Raw genomic sequence first — 23,301 nt, forward strand, 5'->3', positions numbered from 1 at the left:
GCTTATAAACTTAAATGTCTGACAGACACAAACCTGGTATGAAGCGGTTGAGGTGTAGATGAAAAGACTCTAGAGAGCCGCTGGCACATCTGTACACAGGTAACCGCACACCTCCCTTTGTGAGCTCCCCTGTTTTGGTGTATAGAGCAACACCTGGTGGGTCCTGGATGCACTTGACGTGCTTTCTCTGGACACGCCAGATGTGCTCCATCCTCTCGCTGTCAAACAGGGGAACACCAAGGGAGTCGTTACCTCTGCTGCCCATCAGCATCCCCAGCAGCTCCTCCAGCAGGTGAATGGTGGTCTCCTCACCACGGATCCTCCTCCGACAGTGGAGAGCCATCTCCTCCCTAGATAGTTAGGGTGGGCAGACCCTGGGAACGAAGCTGCTGGCTTTTTGCTTCTCGCAACATAGCTAAATCAGCTGCATCCCACTCAAATATGCTTGCTGAAAGGCGTGACATAAATCCTGGGTACAGCTGATGAGCATCTGTTGTGTATACCGGGCCTATAATGTGTATCTGCAGCAATCCTGAAGGAGTGGCGGTAATGATTTGGTTGTTCTATGTCGTGGTTCCATGGTGTAATGGTTAGCACTCTGGACTTTGAATCCAGTGATCTGAGTTCAAGTCTTGGTGGAACCTCAGGTTAGTTTATATTTCTCAGGAAACATAAAGGATGAAGATTTGTCAGAATGTCTCTGTCTGGAAATGAGAGATCAACCAGTATAAAAAACTGCTCACATTCCACATTCCTTTGAAACATGACATCACAGTTCTTAGAGGAGCATATGGAGCCACAAAAAAAAAAAAAGGATCCTGTTAGGTTAAGTTCAGCTGGATCTCGGAAAGATATCCTGGGTTTGTTGAACTCGCTTTGTAGTATAGGCCCCAGGTGGTCAGTTGTGTTCACAACAACACAGAAATCTCTGTAACATTAAGGTGAGGGATAATGTAACGTATAAAGGTCGCTGTGGCTATCACATGTCTATGCTTACAGCACGTCACCAAAAGCTCTCGATTCTTGTTGAGATCTTAGTCTGTGTCGTCTACGCGAATGGCTCCTCTTTTTAATCCTGAGATATTTGTATTCTTTTTGTTTTTTTAAGTTTTGCGTCTGTCATGTTGTGACTCCTGTTTAGTCTTAAATGTCAGTACAGGTGAACTTCAATGATAAACCAACAGTCAGTGTGGGTCAAAGTGGCAAAACAGGCTGGTTTTATTCGAAAGTTAATTAAAAGTTGCTACAGTGGTGTGGCACACCAGTCAGCAGGCTAGTGCAGTGGAAGTATGCTATCGTGAGTAACCACACACACACACACACACACACACACACACACACACACACACACACACACACACACACACACACACACACACACACACACACACACACACACACACACACACACACACACACACACACACACACACACACACACACACACACACACACACACACACACACACACACACACACACACACACACACACACACACACACACACACAACCCTTTATCCCCCCAACAGAAAACAAACCAAAACTACTACCAGTGCCACAGCAAATCACAAATCAACAAGTGAACTTCCACTGCACCAGCCACTCCTGTGACTGGGGGCCAACAACAGCTATAGCACTAAAAGAGACAAAAAGGCAGATCAACACTATGCTTAAAATACAGGAAATATAAAATAAAGATAAAATAAATGGCAACCAGCACTTTGCCTGTAAAATAAACACAGCACATGTTATTTTCAGTCTAATCGCCTAACACAGTTTAAAAGTAAAATGCAGTTTCATACCTACACTGCAACTAATTCTGGACCATTATGACCCTTTACAAAATAAACAATATAAATAGTAAAACCTCAACACATTCAATATTTACATTAAAATTCCAATACCTCAGGGTGCATTTGCACCCCTACATTACCCCAACAATCACACTTTTCTGATTAAAACAAAAGTTTGTTTGGCTTACCAAGGATAGGTGCACAGGTGTGATCACCAGAGCAGGAAGGAATGCTGACACACACCTGTGCTCAATCGGCCTTTTAACTGCTGAGATGCTCTCCCTTGATTTGCCAAATTGTGCCTGGGTCCTCGTGTCCCCCCTCTACAATCTACCCCTGGGATTTGAATCGACGTCCCGTCGATGGATCCATCAAAGCCAAGGCCTATGGAAAGTCACACGTGGGGCATTAATGTAAATTTGTTGAGAATGATGCATTGCAGATCTGGGAAGGTGATGCAGGTTACGATGCTGGCCAGCTGTGGGCGTCTCAGGTTTGTCTTGCCTGTACTGGAGGTTTCCGCACCATGTGATTCCGTTTCCACTTCTGTTGTTGCCAGTGGGGCCAGACTGACACATCCTGGTGTATTGTTTTGCAGCACCTGTTCCACAAGTTCTAACACAAAGGGGATTTCAGCGACATAGTTATCAACCTCATTCAACAGGTCATTGGGAAGACCTGGATCATCTATTCATTTAGCATCACTTTGTATACATGAAACTGGGTGTTTCTCTGTCTCATGAATCTGTTTAGAGTGCCCTTTCCCATCTGCTGTTGCTATGGTGTAAATTGGTCCTCCATCTATAAGCAAACACCACTTGCGCTAGATGTTCAGTCCATCGTTTTTTCTGGTTTTGTGGTAGTGTGCGGAGTAGGTCATGCAAGGTTCTGTTAAATCACTCGCACTGACCATTACCTTGGGGTCTGTATGGGGTTGTTCTAGTTTTAACTATGTCATACATGCTGCAGAGCTGCTGTATCACTTTGGCCTCAAAACAACGTCCTTGGTCTGAGTGCAATTGGCGGGGGACTCCAAATACATAAAACCAATTGGTAACTAGGGCCTGAGCGACTGTGGTCGCAGTTTGGTCTCTAGTTGGAATGGCCTGTGTATATTTGGAGAACACATCTGTCATTATTAGCACATTTTCTCGTTCTTCAGATGAAGGTTCTAAGACAGTGAAATCTATGCAGGAATGTCATTGGGCTTTGTTGCCAATAAGTACCCATAAAGCTTCTGGGTTGGAGATGCCCAGCTTTAGCTGGCAAAAGTGTTGTGGGTACAAGGGCCACCACCTGCTCTGTGGTCACGTTCTGCCTTGACAAAGCATCTGCATTTCCATTTGCACGGCCTGGTTTATATTTAATGTCTAGATCAAAATTTGCAAGCTCTGAGGCCCACCTCTGTTCCACTGCTCCCAACTTGGCTGTTTGTAGGTGACTGAGGGGATTGTTATCTGTATGCACAGTACATTTTTGGCCCAGCAAATATTGAGAAGACATGAGCTGCACAAAGCCCAAGAAGATCTTAACCACCCTGAGCACTCCTTGATAATGGATATATTATTAAAATATTGGATTGTGATATTAAACGTGGTTAGAGTTTCAAAAAAATTGGCTAAATGCATGTTAGGGCTTTTCTTCTGTGAACACCTGGTTTCCAACAGTTTTTTTCGCCTTTGGGCATTTTGGAGTCAGATTGCCTTGAACTTCCATATTTGGATATAACCACACCCGTCCAGCAGAAGGACACACCTACCTGCTCAGTCTGCAACTGCCCTGCTCAGGGGTACACAAAGTAGGCTGACCGATACCTAGCTAATAGCAATAATTTAATTTAAGTGTTAGATAATTGAGATGTAAAGCCATAGGGTATATGTGCATACTATAAGTGCTCCCAAATGACACAGTTGTCGATTACACCAGTGAAAGAGTGTGAGCAGATGCACAGACAAACATGAATGACTTAAGAATAAGAAGTCCTTTATTAGACAAATTTGCAATCTTACAGCAGCAGAAGACATCACATAAGTAGCATGCAGTACTTGGGTATAGGAATATAAAGAAATGGAAATATACAACAATATATAGAAAAAATATATATGTGATTAAACCTGTACAGTGCTGTGAAAAAGTATTTGCCCCCTTCCTGGTTTCTTATTTTTTTGCATATTTCTCACACTTAAATGTTTCAGATCATCAAACAAATTTTAATATTAGACAAATAACCAGAGTAAATACAAAATGCAGTTTTTAAATGATGGTTTCATTTATGAAGGGAAAAAAGCTATCCAAACCTACCTGGCCCTATGTGAAAAAGTAATTGCCCCCCCTTGATAAATCATGAATGAACTGTGATTAACCACATTTTTTTGGAAAGCTGAGTTCAATTTCACTAGCCACACCCAGGCCTGATTACTGCCAGACCTGTTGAATCAAGAAATCACTTAAATAGAACCTGTCTGACAAAGTGAAGTAGGCTAAAAGATCTCAAAAAGCAACACATCATGCAGCGATCTAAAGAAATTCAAAAACAGATGAGAAACAAAGTAATTGTATCAGTCTGGAAAGGGTTACAAAGCCATATCTAAGGCTTTGGGACTTCAGCGAACCACGGTGAGAGCCATTATCCACAAATGGAGAAGACTTGGAACAGTGGTGAACCTTCCCAGGAGTGGCCGGCCTACCAAAATTACTCCAAGAGCGCATTGACGACTCATCCAGGAGGTCATAAAAGACCCCAGAACAACATCTAAAGAACTGCAGGCCTCACTTGCCTCAATTAAGGTCAGTGTTCATGATTCAACAATAAGAAAGAAACTGGGCAAAAATGGCATCCATGGGAGAGTTCCAAGGCGAAAGCCACTGCTGACCAAAAAGAACACAAAGGCTCGTCTCACATTTGCCAAAAAACATCTTGATGCCCCAAGACTGTTGGGCAAATATTCTGTGGACTGACGAAAAACAAAAGTTGAACTTTTTCGAAGGTGTGCGTCCCGTTATATCTGGCGTAAAACTCAAACTCAAACGTGGTAGTGTGATGGTCTGGGGCTGCTTTGCAGCTTCAGGACCTGGACGACTTGCCATAATTGATGGAACCATGAATTCTGCTCTCTACCAGAAAATCCTGAAGGAGAATGTCCGGCCATCAGTTCGTGACCTCAAGCGCACTTGGGTTATGCAGCAGGACAATGATCCGAAACACACTAGCAAGTCCACCTCTGAATGGCTCAAAAAAAACAAAATCAAGGTTTTGGAGTGGCCTAGTCAATGTCCGTACTTAAATCCGATTGAGATGCTGTGGCATGACCTTAAACAAGCCGTTTATGCTCAAACCATCCAATGTGGCTGAATTAAAACAATTCTGCAAAGAAGAGTGGGCCAAAATTCCTCCACAGTGATGTGAAAGACTCATTGCCAGTTATCGCAAACGCTTGATTGCAGTTGTTGCCGCCAAGGGTGGCACAACCAGTTATTAGGTTTAGGGGGCAATTACTTTTTCACATAGGGCCAAGTAGGTTTGGATAGGTTTTTTCCCTTAATAAATGAAATCATCATTTAAAAACTGCATTTTGTATTTACTCGGGTTATCTTTGTCTAATATTAAAATTAGTTTGATGATCTAAATCATTTAAGTGTGACAAATATGCAAAAAAATAAAAAATCAAGAAGGGGGCAAATACTTTTTCACAGCACTGTATGTGGTGTCTGTTCTTAGTGTAACTGAATGTGCCTTATCCACTAGATCACTGTTGATGGATGTGACAACAGATGAACAGAGCTTCCACTCATAAACATATAGCAGTGAATCAGCATTATACTTAATGCATGTGTAAATCTGTGGTGGATCCAGATCAGCTGTTCGGACCAATACGACTCCTGTTTAGGTGGAAACGAGAGAAATGCCCACAAGACACATTTCATCTCTTCCCATCAAATTAATTGGACAACATGAGGATAGCAAAAATTAACACTTTTCTGTGATGCTATCAATACATATTAAGGAGTCGTGAATTTTTCAACCACGGTGTTACCTGAAGCCCCCACAGATCTAACAACTCATCCGCTCATTTTAGGATGTGTGTCAAACATATCACTCTTGATGACTGAATGTGTTGCTCCTGAAATTACAAGGTTTGCAATCTCTTTCCCTAGCACTGTGAGTGAGTGCGTTGGCATATGAGCATAAGAATCTGATTGATACTTAACATATTTTCCTATCAGTAGTTTGTCTTTCTTTTCTAAAAAATCTTTTACTTGTCAGTGAGGCTTTATGCAGATCAGTCTCTCTTTTCTTCATGTTTAATTATCTTTTCCCCATGAACTGCATGCACTTTTATTAAGCTGAGTTTTCCCGAGTCCCACTTGATACCTGTGCGTTTTAACAAGCTGGCAACATCAGGTCACTTCAACCATCGCGATTTGGGCTGGATCTTGTCCCGGTCCATATTGCCTGCTTGTCTGGTGTGAGGTGAAGAGAGGAGTTGCAGGTCTGGAACTTTATTAGGTGGAGAAGGTGGTTGAGCCTGGGCTCCTGCCTGTGGAACATCCGCTGGTGGTGGAGCTTGGTGTTGTTCAGGTTCTCTGCAGGGAAGAGTCGAGGTCGGAATCCTGCATTTTGAGACACTGAGACACTTGTGAGGAGTTATCTGTCCCTGCCAGTGTTTGTTTTCTGTCCCTTTTTGTTGCATTTCTTAAAACCACATTCCACATACCTTCCTATCTGCTTGAAATGCAAGTTTTACTTTTCTGGCTTTTACTTTTTCTTTCTCTTCTAGCTTCAGTCTCAGCTGTTTTAGCTGCCTTATACTAAAACTTCCCCCAGCTGGAAACCCACATAGAGAAATTGTCTACATAGCACGCTTTTGGAGTCTTGCTTCACACAATCCAAATACACCCAGTATTATATCATTCCGTGGTTGGAGTCTTAGCAAACTCTAAGGTACCTCGTCAGTCTACCTTCCAGGTTTCTTCTAAACCTTGGTTAAAAAATTACGGGGCTTTCACCTGTCTGGGATCCAATCCCCTTAGACCAACTTCTCCTTAACACTATGCATGCCGGTATAAAATACACTTGAACTTTCAGATTCTCACCAGATGCAGTAGATCGCAGCGCTGAGACGATCCGGTCTCGGTCCCTACGTCTCAGCCATCCTTTTGGGGAGGTTAAGGTTGTAAACTACTTTCCCAGGAAGGCCACTCAACCGTAGACACCGAGTCCAGATGCGCCCAGTCGTGCAAACCCACTTCTGACACCAAATTGTGATGGAAATCTGAAAATACAAGAGGCTGGAACACCAAATTTGTCTTTGTGTATTTTAATAGAGGCTTTCTGCAGAAAGGATCAACACAGAGAGTCACAGGGATCTCAGAGTGAAGATGCAAAACAGTCAAATGCAAGGATTTTATATAGGAGAACTAAGACTGTTTGTCTGAGCCAGTTCAGACTGGTTCTGTAGGTGCAGTTTGAGAGAGGAATCTAAACACAGACAACTGATTTACATACGTTTCCTTTGGAGATAAAGCAGACATACATTCAGTTCTTTGGAGAGTAAATAAGTAATAAAAAGGTCATAAAGGTTTCAGGTCATAAAAGTTGAGATCATTAACAGTTCAGTTCCTAAAAGTATTTAGACAGGTTATAAAAGTATTTAGACAGGTCTGCAAAAACTTACTTTTCAACTACAAAAATAGGTTTCAACCACACTTAGTTATTTTCCCACTGCACAGTTCAGGTCATAAAGTCTCAGACAGGTATGCAAAAAGTTACTTTTCAGGGTAATCGTTCTCATGCGATTGCCTGTGGGCACGAACTTTGATGCCGAGGAAAGCTGTGGCATTCTGTTTTGCTCCAGTGTGGGACTGGGCCTCCTTCCTCTTCTGTCCAGGGCCTGCTGAAGATGGGCCTGCTGAAGAGGGGCCTGCCTCCTCCTCCTCCTCCTCCTCGCCCCTCTCCATCACACACTCCTGAAAAGACAAGTGCAATAAATTCAAAACACACATACAGAGAAAGAAAGAAAGACAGACAGGAAAAAAGACAAGTACACAGACAAAGAGTCTCACCTCTGGCTCCTCTTGTTGACTTTCACCTCCGCTGCTGGTCCACACTAGGCACATCTGGCTCTTTTGGTTGTCTTTCATCTAAGCTGCTGGGCCATGTCTTGTGCCTCTGACTCCTCTCCAGCTGCTGCAATCTCTGTCTCAGCATTCTGACATCATGGATGAGTTCTTTCTGAGACTTCAGCTTTTCTACTTCTTTTGTATAAGCCCTTTTCTCCACCTGACAAGCAGGGACGCCGCAATCTGTGAGGGTGGGAATGTCCATGGGAATCTCAAGGATCTGCTCCTCACCAGCCTCCACTATTAGGTCCAAGGCTATGCTCATATCTGGGGTAGGCTCAGTTTTCCGGAGCTGAACCAGAAGCTTCAAGGACTGCCTCCGTTTGGCCTCCTGCAACTTGGCGACCCTCTCAGCGATGCTCAAGTCTGTGTGGGCCTGCATCACGTGCTTGTCCAGCCTGGACTGAGCGTAGACACATGTGCTCACTGGGCAAGGACATTTACGTATGTTCACTCTTCCTGTCGCCAGGTTTAAAAGGATGCGGCGTTCTGTTAAATTTCCCACAAAATGTGCACTCTTCAGGTGCTTGTCTAACTGGTGAAACTTCACCTCACAAATAGGGCACTCAGACATGGTACACGGGGAAAAGTTAGTTTTTTAGAGTTCAGAGTCATTAAAAGCCGGTAGAACTGCATTCAAACATAATAATATGGAATTATTATGTTTACCCTTACATTTCATTCCCATTCATTTTGAATTGGAAGTGTCCGGCCTCCCACCAGGTCCAGGAAATACATAAAGCTTTGAAAACAACATGTGAACCTTCCAAACAGAGAGCTGATGAAAATGTTCAAGCCTCATGTCCACAGATGCTGTAGAAAAAAATGTGTCCCTGATTGAGTTTGTCACTTTGACAGGGCCTCACACTTAATGTTTCTTACACCCTGTGAGAGGAAACAAATTCAGGAAAATATTTCTGGTTGAGCGAGCACCACCTGGGTCCCGGGGGAGCCTCTGCTGAAAATGTGGGGCCTCTGGGTGCTTTAGAGCCCGAACTGTGGCTGGTTGGGTTTTCACCCAAAACAGGGGCCAAAACTGGGGCCCTTTGCATAGCCTTTGCAAAACAGGCCCTCTTTGCAGCCAGAGTGAGATGGGAAACATATTTCTGGTTGAGCTAGGGCAGGGGTCAGCAACCTAAAGCACGCGTGCCAATGATGGCACGCGGCGCCATAATCATTGGCACACTTATTAAATAAATGTTCTTTTTTCTTCTGTTGGAAATATTTATGTGGTTCAATAATAAAATTTTATATAAAAAAATGTTGATATGGCACACTAATTCACAAGAAAATTTTACATTGGCACTTATTGTCAAAAAGTTTGCCGACCCCTGGCATAAACAGTGCTAGTAGTACCTCAAAAGTAATTGGAATAAAAAAAAGTGACTATTGACCATGCCAAAAGAGTTAAAAAGAAAAGTTTTCAGTGAGGAAAAGAAGGGTTCAATTCTGGTTTTACTGGCAGAGGGATACAGTGAGCGTCAGGTTGCTTCCATCCTTAAAATTTCAAAGACGGCGGTTCATAAGAACAAGGTCAAGCAGCAGATATTAGGGACAACAAAGCTACAGACCGGCAGAGGACGAAAACAACTCTCCACTCACCGGGATGACTGCCAACTCATTCAAATGTCACTCAACAACCGTAGGATGACATCAAGTGACCTCCAAAAAGAATGTCAAACGGCAGCTGGGGTGAAGTGCACGGCGAGGACGGTTAGAAACAGGCTCCTAGGGGCAGGGCTGAAGTCGTGCAAAGCTAGAAAAAAGCCCTTCATCGACGAGAAGCAAAGAAGAGCCAGGCTGAGGTTTGCAAAAGACCATAAGGATTGGACCATAGAGGACTGGAGTAAGGTCATCTTCTCTGATGAGTCCAGTTTTCAGCTTTGCCCAACATCTGGTCGTCTAATGGTTAGACGGAGACCTGGAGAGGCCTACAAGCCACAGTGTGAAATTTGGTTGCGGATCGGTGATGATCTGGGGGTGCTTCAGCAAGGCTGGAATTGGGCAGATTTGTCTTTGTGAAGGACGCATGAATCAATCCAAGTACAAAGTTGTCCTGGAAGAAAACTTGCTTCCTTCTGCTCTGACAATGTTCTCCAACTCTGAGGAGTGTTTTTTCCAGCAGGACAATGCTCCATGCCACACAGCCAGTCAGTGAAGGTGTGGATGAAGGACCACCAGATCAGGACCCTGTCATGGCCAGCCCAATCTCCAGACCTGAATCCCATTGAAAACCTCTGGAATGTGATCAAGAGGAAGATAGATGGTCACAAGCCATCAAACAAAGCCGAGCTGCTTGAATTTTTGCGCCAGGAGTAGCATAAAGTCACCCAACAGCAATGTGAAAGACTGGTAGAGAGCATGCCAAGACGCATGAAAGCTGTGATTGTAAATCAAGGTTATTCAACCAAATATTGATTTCTGAACTCTTCCTAAGTTAAAACATTGGTATTGTGTTGTTTAAAAATGAATATGAACTTGTTTTCTTTGCATTATTCGAGATCTGAAAACACTGCATCTTTTTTGTTATTTGACCAGTTGTCATTTTCTGCAAATAAATGCTCTAAATGACAATATTTTTATTTGAAATTTGGGAGAAATGTTGTCAGTAGTTTATAGAATAAAACAAACGCATACCAATAAATAGCAAAACCAGAGAAACTGATCATTTTGAATTGGTCTCTTAATTATTTTCAGAGCTGTATGTGTGTATATATATATGTGTGTGTGTGTGTGTATGTATATATGTATGTATGTATATGTGAGGGTTGACAGCTAGGAGTTAGAGCACCGCCCTGGTAGGTGGGATTGGAGAGCTCCCCGCCTTTATAAGGACAGGTGCAGGCAATTACTGCCTCTTTGTCTGATGCCTGGTAGATGGTGACTGCTGTGTTTGTGCAGGTAAGGGAGACTGGGAGAAAGATGTTTTATTTACCCGCTTGAAATCTAATGAGGTGTCTTATATATTTAGTTGGGTGGCTGTGTCTCGACCCAGATTTCTGTGGCCCCATGGTTGAGTGAAGATTCAGGGTTCGCCTCTCCCCTGTTTGAGCCCCAGTACAGAGTCAGCCATCCATGGACACTGTAAAATAGGGCCCCATATTGAGCAAGGTAATATTAGCAATGTAAAGGGTGATCCCCTCTAATGTATTTGGTTGCAACTTGATAAATGACCTTGTCTCCCCCTCTTTGCAGATTAAGTGTCAGACTGCTGCTTTGCCTAATTCCAGTGTTGTCTGACCACTGGTTTCTGCGTTGATTTTATCCTGTCGGCCCGACATCTCATGCATCGCATTCCTGATGGACCGTTCAACCTTTAATCGTATTGATTGTTTTTTAATTTATTGTGACCCTGAACCAACTGACTCTCACTCTTTTCCTTGTTTTAGGCAGCTGGACGACCTACGGGGAGTAGTTGTGGGATTCACACCACTTTGCATGTAGGCCGAAAGGGTGGTGGTCACTTGAACAGTGTGTTGTGGTTTTGTCCTTGCAGTGTGAGTTGCAGTGGTAGTGATCAGTGTGCTCACGTGGTGGTGTCTATTTGGCTTTGTGATAGAATCTCCCCGTAGTAAGTACGCTGCCTACATAATTCTCTAACGCTATTTAGGTTAAAGTGTGTTGTATCTCTGTGGTCACAGTATTTGTTGTTTTAGCTTTTATAAACATTCAGAAATAAAAAGCTATTTTATTTATAATTGTCCATTTTTCCCTTTTTAGTCCTCCCATTATTAAATAAAGATATAATTGTGAACTGAATGCACATCTCTGCTCTTCATGAACCCCTAAAATTTGATTGTGTCCATGCACACTGTCATTGGAGTCAAGCATGACCCATAGGCTGTTTTAATTCTAAAACAGTCATTCTAAACACTGTGCCAGGTCACACACACATAAATATCTCAGTCCATCTTTTACTCATGTGTCATTATAGATGATCTGTGGGCCTTTAGTTGGTTTGAGTCATTATGAAAGGGTCAGTACACTGTCAAACTTTAATGAAATCCGGGCCTTGCCTGGGCCCGTGGTCACATGAGGGAGAGTTTATCCCAATTAATCAATACATCACAACTATTATAGCTACATTATAATTAAACAAAGACTGACATAATACCTGATAATGTTGATGCTTTTACTGTCTTCTATCCCTGCAGATCAGAACATGAAAAATAAAAAGTAAAGCCTTTGTCTTTTAAAAAAATGCACATTTCAGTTAGACCGGGCTCATCAGACAACTACTTCTATTCTCTTCCCTCTGCTTTGGCAGCACAGTCTGAGATCACTTTCAATCACTATATTTTTGTTTTACCTGCATTAAAACAAACAAAATAAGCTATAAAATCTTTGTACTTATTTAAAGTTTCTTTGAGCTTATAACTTTAAAAGATCAAAATGTATGCTACTTTGCTCATGTAGTCATCAGTTAGTTTCATTTTGTTGAATGTCACTTTCAGATGTTGCTATAATCAGATCTACTGGCTGATATAAGTACTTATCGTATATTAACCTAACCCTGGTTCTGATGTCGCTCACAATTACAGCTCTACCTCTGTTGCATTAAGACACGAATAGCTGGCTATGAAAACCTATAGTTGACTACCTGCTTCGTGGTCAGGACATCTGTTAGATTAGTTGAAGCAGGATAAGGAATGTCCTGGGTATGTTGAACTCCCTTCATAGTACAGGGCCTCTGAACAGCAGTAAAACTTGACCTTATTCATTTTTAAAATCACTTATGCAGCCCTTAACAGAACCTTGTGGTTTAAATGTACTTTTTTAAACATGAAGCGGCTTTAATCAAAGTTTTTACCAGGTATAACCACTGAGTTTGTTCTGAAATGTAAACCTGAGGATAATTCAAGCCTGGGTAAAAGCTCCTGAACCATTAACATTGAGAGAATCCCATCCCATATCCAAACCTTGCCTCTTTTTATTGAGACACCTGGTGGTGCATAAAGTGCATTTATGTAAATGTTTACATTTTCTAATCTTACTGTTAGGCAAAACATCAAGTCCAGAGTTTGTCTACCTATTAGGGCTGCACAATATATCTAAGATTTCAATATTTACATGTGTGATACATATTGCAAAAGGCTACTTGAACTGCAATTGATGGCGTTCCATGTGCCACGCATTTACGCTCTGCATGTCAATATATTTGGCCAATCAGATATTAAAGATATTCAGGTCATTGACAGGTTTTTTACATCAATGAATCATTGTCGGAAAATGAGAATAGAGAGAACAGTACTGTGAGGCAGCTCCATCAAATCTCGCTCTGCCTCCCCCCTCGCTCTTTTCGTCTGTGATTGGACACGTGTAAACTCAGACTGGGTAAAAGTATGTAGCGATGGCAGCGCATTGTTTGGCTTGACACGGTATATTACCGACAAAGCCGGTAAAAAAAAAAAATATTGTAAAAATAAATACTTTTCACCGTCCAAACATGTATGAAATGACCACAAATTAGTGGAGCTGTGCATGGCTCCCTGGATTTTGTGGTGCTGTGGAGCTGCCCGTGATCCCTGCATCCGTAGCCACACTATTTATCGCTGGTCATATTGTCATCGCAATATTAAACAAGGTTTATACATATCGCATGTTTTCCTAATATTGTTCAGCCCTAGTAACTATGTTAAGACCGTGCTTTTAAAATTCCCTATACCACGGGCCGAGTCTGAATACATTGAATTCCAGTGAAATAAAGTCAAAGTCGTCACTTTTGGAATCAAACCCACTTTTATTGGTGCCTGTTAGAAAGTCTACACAGCATGAAGAGCCTTCCAGCGGGACAGAGGGCCTCTGCTGGGGATGTACTTCACCCCACATCCATCTGAGACCAGACGCTTAGCAGCCATCATTTCATCGAATTCGGTGGCATTGAACTTGGTGAAGCCATACTTCTTGGAGATATGGATCTAAGGGTGAGAACGATGACAGGAGTAAGTTAAGGCAAATGACAGAACATGTACAATGCCCTTTGAGTAAGAGCCGTGAGAAAAACTTTGTCTCAGTGGTCCCTTAAAGCACTCAGCACCTCCCAGCTGAGGACATACACAACCACTGATTCACTGTCTGCAGCCTTTGCACACTGGAACTGCACTGCAGCAAGACCAGTCGGCTTAATAAGCTGCAGAGTTTTAGGGGATGCATGTTAACTCTTTCCACTTCTCTCCTCCAAGTGTTTCACGCCACAATATTTTAACTTTTAAATAATAAAAACATTACCACAAGGTTTGAGTGTTGAGACCAACCATGTGCTGCCTTACCTTCTGGCACCCAGGGAACTTAAACTTGGCTCTGCGCAGAGCCTCTATCACATGCTCTTTGTTCCTGGCCTTGGTGCGCACAGACATGATCACCTGACCTGCATCCGTAGCCACACTATTTATCGCTGGTCATATTGTCATCGCAATATTAAACAAGGTTTATACATATCGCATGTTTTCCTAATATTGTTCAGCCCTAGTAACTATGTTAAGACCATGCATTTCTACTTGCTTTTAAAATTCCCTATACCACGGGCCGAGTCTGAATACATTTCATACATAGAATTCCAGTGAAATAAAGTCAAAGTCGTCACTTTTGGAATCAAACCCACTTTTATTGGTGCCTGTTAGAAAGTCTACACAGCATGAAGAGCCTTCCAGCGGGACAGAGGGCCTCTGCTGGGGATGTACTTCACCCCACATCCATCTGAGATCAGACGCTTATCAGCCATCATTTCATCGAATTCGGTGGCATTGAACTTGGTGAAGCCATACTTCTTGGAGATATGGATCTAAGGGTGAGAACGATGACAGGAGTAAGTTAAGGCAAATGACAGAACATGTACAATGCCCTTTGAGTAAGAGCCTTGAGAAAAACTTTGTCTCAGTGGTCCCTTAAAGCACTCAGCACCTCCCAGCTGAGGACATACACAACCACTGATTCACTGTCTGCAGCCTTTGCACACTGGAACTGCACTGCAGCAAGACCAGTCGGCTTAATAAGCTGCAGAGTTTTAGGGGATGCATGTTAACTCTTTCACGCCACAATATTTTAACTTTTAAATAATAAAAACATTACCACAAGGTTTGAGTGTTGAGACCAACCATGTGCTGCCTTACCTTCTGGCGTCCAGGGAACTTAAACTTGGCTCTGCGCAGAGCCTCTATCACATGCTCTTTGTTCCCGGCCTTGGTGCGCACAGACATGATCACCTGACCAATGTTCACACGAGCCACAGTGCCCTGGGGTTTTCCAAAAGCACCACGCATTCCAGTCTGGAGCCTGGGAACCAGAAGATTGACAGATTTTGCTAAAACTTCTCAGGAATACAAAACAATGCAGTCATTTCACCAGCCAAGTACAACCCAATAGTAAGACCCAGGTTGGAAAATGGGTTTTAAACAGCAGTTCTGAATTAAGAATAATCACATCCATTTTTCTGATCACTGGCCTCTCCATATTGATGCCCACCAGAATGTAACCCAACACTCCTTGCATCAACAACAGATTCTCACCTATCAGCTCCAGCGCAGGACAACATTTTGTTGATGCGGATGACGTGGAAGGGATGCAGGCGCATGCGGATGTGGAAACCATCCTTACCACAGGTCTTCACCATGTACTTGTTAGCACAGATACGAGCCGCCTCCAGAGCTACACAGAAGGGGTGAGGAGGGTGGATACAAATCTAAGATTTAGTGCCTCAACTTCAGCTGGGACAGACTGCATTTAAAATATACAACAGTAGTGAATGATTCATGTGATTTTTTTATTTTTATTCTTCCATTGAATAAGTGTGCTGTTTTTGTTTAAAGAACCTTTAAAAGCATCATAAAATGAAAAAGTGTTTGTTTTAATCACATTTCCGTTACTTGTTCCTTTATCATCTCGTTATATGCCCAATAAGTTAAAAAAACTAAGATTCTTACATCTAAACCTGTATTTTCTATTCCTGTAAAACAGTTTCACGACTTATCATGCACTTGGGGGAATTTACTAATTCTGCATCCAATGTTAATGCTTATTAACGCTGACTAACGTGCTACTGTCGCACAGGGACCTACGCTGTCCAATTTACTGGTAAAATCCACAGCCGTAGGTGAAGGTGAGAAGCCCTTGACGGAGCAGGCTGTCGTCTGGACTTCCCATGTTGCGCTGCTAGTTACTGTCAACTCTGCCGTAGGGGTGTGATGCACATTCAGTGATATTGATTATTGGAAACGCCAAGGAATATCAACAGTTCTATGCAAAGTTTTGCTTTAACTCATGACATCTGTTTAACTCATGACATCTGTTTAAACTCTGTATTGGGCATATACAAAGGTGGATCAGTTAACATTTACTTTAAAGAATTTGGGGGTAAATATGTGTTAAATTCTCACCCAAGCTTCCATTAAAATCAAGACCTTGTAGTGACAGTAGGTTTTTGTTAAAGTTGGACTAAACCCAGCCAAATGTCTCTATTGCTCAGTTAAAATAAACACTTCAATGACATGACCATCTACATGTTTGGTCATAGCTTATCAAACTACTCACCTTCTGAGGACAGCTGCTCGTACTCATCAGAGACCATGTGGCCGCACAGGGGGAACTCATCTACCTTGGCCTTCTTCCTTCCCAAGTCAAAGATCCTGATCTTGGGATCTACATACAAGGAAAAGAGGAAGATGAGAGAATAGGCAAGAAAATTAACCACAGATTAATACTCAATACTAATTACTTGATACAGAGAACACCTGTGTCATAGTTCTGAAATCATACACTCAACATGTGAGAGTTTATGAGAAGGATTAACCGTTTCAGGGTTTTGTCTCAGTGGTCCCTTAAAGCACTCAGCACCACCCAGCTGAGGACATACACAACCAAAGAGTCACTGTCTGCATCATTTGCACACCAGAGACACATGGGAGGGAGAACTGGTCGGCTTAAAATGCAGAATTATCAGTAGCAGATAATGTAAATCCCTCAAGTCCAAAAGGTAGGACAAACAGAAAATTGTGGCAGACTGAAATCACACCTTCAACCAATCGGTTGGATGCAGGGAAGAGAAAAAAATCTGTGCAGCCCCTGGTCGCCTTATTAGCCTGAATGAAACTCGAACATTGAAATATGCCACAGTTAATACATTCTTATAGTATTAATGACAAAGTTTACAGAGCTTCCTAACAAACGACTTCTACTGTAATATGAAAACTGCTGATTCTGAAGTTAACAGTCAAATCTTTGGTCACATCTGTCTGAACAAAATGCAGCTACACAGACGACTTGACATGTTTTCTAGTTTTGTGCCAACTCAGATGAAATGTTAATTAAATTAGAACTAGTGGTTCCCATTAGACCGGTAGGGTTTAAATGTGTGGAAGTAATTTCCAAAACTATGTCATTATTGTAATTTCACATGTCGAGTGAAGAGCAGAGATCTTACCTGGCACACCCCTGCAGAAACGGGACTTGGGGTAGGGCTTGTTCTTGCAGTAACGGTAGCTGTGAAAGACATTAAGGGTTAAAATGTCTACCATTTACCCAAGCTATTGTAATTTTTGTGATAATTTCTTAAGGATGCCCATTTATTTTGTTACCATCAATAATTCCCAGTTAAAGTTACGAACTAAAGGACTTTTCCTGTCTCAAACCCAAACAGCTCCTACTAGTCTTTTAACATGTCATAGCTTTTAAACCGCCTCAGTAAATTCCCACGGCAGCTCGACACAGCAGGTGAGAACGAACAACGCAATGAAATGGAAACAGAGATATAATTTATCATCTACACTTAAAACAGGATGGTGTATACAGGTCTGAGTCAAACTAAGAACAGGTCACACTCAGTGTAACAGATGTGTTCAGTAGTTTATGCAACAAGGCTCAGAAAACTACACAGGCGGATTTGGATTTAGCCTTCATGTAGGATATGCTGGTGATAACAATATATTGATTATCATCAGCCTCATACTGTAACAATTGTGCTCTGTAGTTCATCTATTGTCAAGCTGCGTAATATCCACAGTAACAGTTCAGTGAGCATGCAGGAGCCGTACGTTTCTAATGTAGCTCAAATATGGTAGAAACTGTAGAGGCACTGGTTCTCAAGAGCAACAGATCCTGACAGATTCATATATCCACTAATATTACAGACCACTCTGGTGTTTTAACTTGTAACCAGTCTTCCACCGCTACAAGACATTAAGGTTATCTAAAACCATCAGTAGAACTCACACACCGAGATTTAACTGGGATATGAAGTGTATCACATCTACACAGACGAGATGTCTTGGAATGGCGTGTTAGCATTAGCCGCTAGCTGCTGTTAGCTCCACAAGCTAGCGTTTTCTGGCAATAACGACATTAGAGTCTCTATAAGGACAGGCACTCACTAAGTTAACACATGCGGCTAACACAGAGAGCACCGTGTTATAATAAGACAGTAACCAGGCGGTCAGACAGGAGGTCTGCCGGCACGTCAGCACCGGCCACATGGTGCGACCCGGAGCCGCTGCCATTTTCCTCCGAGCTGCTCTCATATGGCCCTGCTCTCTAACGACGGAGCAGAGGACTCACCATCGGGCTGGTCGCCGGCCCATGGCTGCGATCTGTAAATTAACAAACAAACGTGTTATTCGTGTTATTTCGTGACTGCGATTCCGAGTAAAAAACGTTAAATCTGTCTGTTCAACGGAGAGAAGGAGAAGACGCGCTCCCACCACGCACTCACCTAATGGAGGAAAGGAAGTAGAGATCACTTCCGCTTCGTCATATGGACGAGGAAAATATATTTTATATTTAAAAACTAATTATTTTTTGCTTCTGTGTGTATTTTTACTATATGAAGCCATCGACACATAATAGTGATTAAAATTGTATCATTATAAAAATTATTTGATCGCAGTTTTCATGTTTCAAGCTTCAAGTGAATGCTGGGAAATGTAGTTCTATATGATGATCCGAGACTGCAGGGCGACATCTACCGTATCCATGCTGTAGATGTGCTGTTTGATTCATTCAACATGTGGACAAGCTTCTGCTGATAATAATAATAAAAAATAGTAATAATAATAGTAATAATCAACCCCTCTTCACATCAGACCATTTAAAGTAACAGGAACAGTTCAGGTGTAATTGATAGTAATATCAATAGCATTACATTTACAATCAGCGTGGCTGACATTTATATTGAACTGAAATACAATTTGTACGTAATTTAGTTTTGTAGAATTTTCTCTAACCCTCAAAATTTCAGACTCAAACACTAGTTTTTCCTCGTTTTCATCTCTTCAGCCACTATAGTTATAGCAAGTTTTCTTTAGTTGACTAAGTCATTATTTTATAGAATATGATGGCTTCCTGTAGATGTAATTATACTAATGACCAATAGTATAAAGCCATTAAAACTAGATTTACTCTAACCAACCTCAATATGGAAATACTGCTTAGATATGATCATATTGATCCAATAATAAAATAATATAACTTGGGGATCAATAACAATTACTTTTGGTATATTAGGAACAGTATATATTGATGAACATCTGTATAAAATACATATGTTACTTCAGTAAAATTGGGAATCCTGAAACTGTGTAATGTTTGATGTTACTAACACCATTACCTACTCTTACATTCTATTCAAGTGTCCTAATGTTAAAACAGCACCCCGAAGGTGAAGCAGCCAAATGGAATTCATCCGTATTTGCTATGCTATTCAGAATCAGAAATACTTCATTGATCCCAGGGGGAAATTGTGTATTCTCACTGTTTTATAACTAAATGTGTCCTGTGAAAAAGGCCAAACGGCAAAAACGTGTGTTTGGGTCTTACAAAAGGGCTCTGTGTATAGAACAAGCACTGTTTGAATATGTGTGAGGTGGAGTGGGTGGGATTGGCGGTTTGAGCCCCATCCCCATGCCAATGTGTTCTTGGGCAAGCCACTGAACCCCAAATTGGCCCTGATGGCTGTGCCAACAGTGTGTCAATGATGTGTCAAAGGGAAAGTGTTGCACATAGATGCACTGTATGAATGTATGTGTGAAAGTAAAGTGCTTTGAAAGGTCATCAAGACTACAAAAGCACTATATCAATACAGACCATTTACCATTATCGTAGTGAAAAGTGCTTTGAGGAGTCAATACTGGAAAAGTACTTTATAAATCTGCCTATTATCAATTTTATCCTGTTTCATTTTGTGGAAGAACTTCCCTTTATCTGATCATTTTAATTATATTTGAATCTCCTATTATCAATTGCACAGATTTTGGAAAGAAATTCTATTATAGTCGGTGTTTATCAGATAATACAGTAAACATATCAAAGGAAAGAATTCCTTTGGTATTTACTCAACGCCATGTGTCATGTTTGACACAGGCTTTCACAGCTTTACTTCTTTACAAGTTGATGATTTAGTACAGTCCCCTCATTGCCAACAACCATGGACACTGTCTCCCCTCTGAAAAAGAAGAAAATAAATCAGAGATTAACTCCATGGTATAATTCTCAAATACATCACGGAATTTAGACGTGACGTAGAGAGTGACGTTCCACCAATAAAGAAGATTTTCACCTAGCCTGGAAAGATAGTCTGATATCTTATAAGGGAGCCCTCTGAATTGTAACAATCAGGGATAAGATTCACCACCTAGTCCCCATCAAAAACACAGATTCACTGTCCAGTGCAGAAACCATAGAACCAACTGTAGCACCAGATTTATAATAAGACTTTTCTTCAATAGATCTTTCTGAGCTGACTTCACAATTCTCTTAATCCAAACCATTATCTTGTCTGTTGACCAAAACTCAACTAGAAATTTTAAGGAAGTTATTCCTATAATTGACAGTTCCATATTAAATAAGATGTACATGTCTTTGTTAACTGGCTACATATCACAGGCTTTTAAGGTAGCAGTAATTAAACCTCTGCTATAAAACCCACTTTTGACCCAGATGTTTCAGCTAGTTAAAGACCCATATCAAACCTTCCCTTCATTTCCCAAATCCTTGAAAAGGCTGTTTCTAACCAGCTGTGTGATTACTTGCACAATTGTTTGTTAGAAGACTTTCAGTCAGGATTTAGAATTCATCACAGGACAGAAACATCACTGGGGATTAAAGCAACAGAAAGAGGCTGGTTTAAGTTGTACTTGGCATCCTCACTGCTCCTGGTCTCCCCTACCCATCTCTCCCCTCTCCCCACATCTCTCCTCTCATACCAACCAGATGGCTGCCCACATTGAGTCTGGTTCTGGAGGTTTGGTCTGGAGGTTTTTCTTTGAGATCTCAATGCACAAAATGGCCATTAGGGGACACTATAGCATCATAAATTGGTAAATTCTCGACTCATCTGCGCCCTACTTCACTAATGCTTAAAAAGGAACAATGAGCTCATATCTAAACTCATGTTAATGCAGAACAAATGTTCTGTAGCCAGGGAATGTGAGGAATTCCTACCTCGTCCTGGCTCTGTTCAATGAGAGCTGCTCCAACATCCCTCAACATAATAAGGACTGTTAAACATCCTCAGGCCCTTAAGACATATGCTAAGATCATTGAGTCCGTACATCATGTAAGTGCTGTCATCACACCTCTTTGAATTTAGTTTGTGTAAAGATGGTGTTGTTAACTTTAACTTTTTAAAAACTTATTTTCAGGCCAGCCTCGATTAGGAAGTACACTGCCACTCCTTGCTGAGTGACTCAAACACATAGCGGATATGTCAGTCAGGAAAGAGGCTGAACTCTGACTGAGATCCCTGCACAGCCTCATGTGAAGGTCAGCTATCAGCACAGAGTCGCCTCTATCTTGTCTGGTCCTCCTGTTCTGTCTGAATCTCCTCCAGACTGTTCCTGTGTCTGAGCTAAACCTCACTGAGGGGCAAGCATGATGGTGTGACGATGGAAAGAAACCAAGCACCAAAAATGGTCCTACAGTCTGTGCCTGTTTCTGGTGGCCAATGACACCCACACCCACGCACACACACACACACACACACACACACACACACACACACACACACACACACACACACACACACACACACACACACACGACAGACATAGCCTATTGCTCAGGATTTCCATTTAGATCTTAGGTTGCAAACTAAGGCACATAAGAAGGGAAATGCTTATTCATCGATACTAAGGGTTAAATGAGTGGACTGATACCGCTTAATATTTTCAGACGAAATACGAATCTAGAACAGGACACTTAGCTTACCATGAATACTGTAAACACCAACTAACTGGCCCGACTCCGTCCAGACATAAAAAACATCCTCCTACCAGAATTATGTCAGCAGATTTTCCAAGGGGCTATTTGAGTTGTTGTTTGATTTACTAAAAGACTCTCTAAAATTTGTATGACTTTTTATTACCTGTTATTATTTGTTAAAAGTTTAGCTCAGGTGCTACTAGATGGAGGATTTACCTGAGGACAGCGCCAGGCTAGCTGTTTTAATTCAACACCAAGCTGATGCATATTGAGTCATAAAGTAATCTTAAGAAAGACACAAAATCTGTAAGATAACACATCAAACTCAATGTAGTCTCCCGAGTTAAGACCATCAACTAAATGCCTGATAAGCATGCAGATAAATGTGTAGCTGCGGATAGAAGTGTTAACATTGAATTGCTCATACTGCCCACCGCACCCTCACACACACATTACCCACCACTGAACAATATATGACTGATGAGGGTGTGACGGCTAACACCCTGTGTGTTACCCTGAAAACGGAAGTATTGTCTTTGCGAGTGTGTCCAGGCAGCGTCTGTGTGTGTGTGTGTGTGTGTGTGTGTGTGTGTGTGGGTGTGTGTGCGCGTGTGTTTGTGTGTACATTCAAGTGTTATTTAAGTTCATATGTGAGGGTTTGAGGTAATTTCCAAACTACAGGAGCTGTAGCAACATTTTGTGTGAGAGAATAAAATTAGATTAAGAAGAGAGCACAGTGACTTTAGACAAGTGTGAAAATAGAGCTCAGGATGATGAAGTGATGGGTGGGGTTGTACAAAACTACAGTCACACACTTCAGATAGTGTCAGTTAAGCTGTCAGTCATTGAGCTATTACCAGTCATAAATCCATTTATAAGTATTTCAATTATTGTAGAATTCATAATGTATTATATGATAAACTCCACCCAGCCTTATCTGAACAGATTGGCTTGAGGAAGTTTGTACATGCCACCATATATAAAGTACATCCAGTATATTATACCATGTTGCAAACAAAACATAATTCAATTACATACATAAATTCACACTTGTTTACATAATTTGAATATATTAATTGTGGACAAGGTGAAGGGTCAACATATATTGAAAAATATATATTCAAAGTAAATCCTCCAAAGAGTTGTGCAACAGGCTCTTAGAGATTTTGTACATGTTTACATTTCCCCTGAAACAGTCCAGCT

The 23,301-nt window shown here is 41.6% G+C and overlaps 2 protein-coding genes and 4 non-coding genes across 6 annotated transcripts; 1 reads left to right on the plus strand and 5 right to left on the minus strand.

Moving 5' to 3' along the window:
• Positions 1-572: 572 nt before the first annotated feature.
• Positions 573-644, plus strand: trnaq-uug. The gene has a single exon. It is a non-coding gene; the product is annotated as a tRNA-Gln (tRNA).
• A 12,988-nt stretch (positions 645-13,632) lies between these two features.
• On the minus strand, positions 13,633-14,450 carry LOC117764876 (60S ribosomal protein L10-like; the record flags this gene model as incomplete). The annotated part of the gene is made up of 3 exons (XM_034590990.1): positions 13,633-13,832; positions 14,184-14,298; positions 14,434-14,450. Coding segments are annotated over 3 exons (288 nt in total), but the record flags the coding sequence as incomplete, so codon positions are not given.
• On the minus strand, positions 13,918-14,050 carry LOC117765432. Its single transcript, XR_004614581.1, has one exon. It is a non-coding gene; the product is annotated as a small nucleolar RNA SNORA70 (small nucleolar RNA).
• Positions 14,451-14,497: 47 nt separating the features above from the next.
• rpl10 (ribosomal protein L10) lies at positions 14,498-18,605 on the minus strand. Its single transcript, XM_034592003.1, has 6 exons — positions 18,460-18,605; positions 17,330-17,388; positions 16,441-16,548; positions 15,420-15,558; positions 15,024-15,186; positions 14,498-14,695 (listed from the first exon to the last, which is right to left on the minus strand). Exons 1-6 carry the CDS (start codon positions 18,480-18,482, stop codon positions 14,540-14,542), a joined length of 648 nt encoding a protein of 215 aa, XP_034447894.1. The 5' UTR covers positions 18,483-18,605; the 3' UTR covers positions 14,498-14,539.
• Positions 14,781-14,913, minus strand: LOC117765433. The gene has a single exon (XR_004614582.1). It is a non-coding gene; the product is annotated as a small nucleolar RNA SNORA70 (small nucleolar RNA).
• Positions 16,710-16,840, minus strand: LOC117765434. Its single transcript, XR_004614583.1, has one exon. It is a non-coding gene; the product is annotated as a small nucleolar RNA SNORA70 (small nucleolar RNA).
• Positions 18,606-23,301: the final 4,696 nt, after the last annotated feature.

This window comes from Hippoglossus hippoglossus, chromosome 7 (assembly GCF_009819705.1).
Source record: "Hippoglossus hippoglossus isolate fHipHip1 chromosome 7, fHipHip1.pri, whole genome shotgun sequence".
Classification (NCBI taxonomy): Eukaryota; Metazoa; Chordata; class Actinopteri; order Pleuronectiformes; family Pleuronectidae; genus Hippoglossus; species Hippoglossus hippoglossus.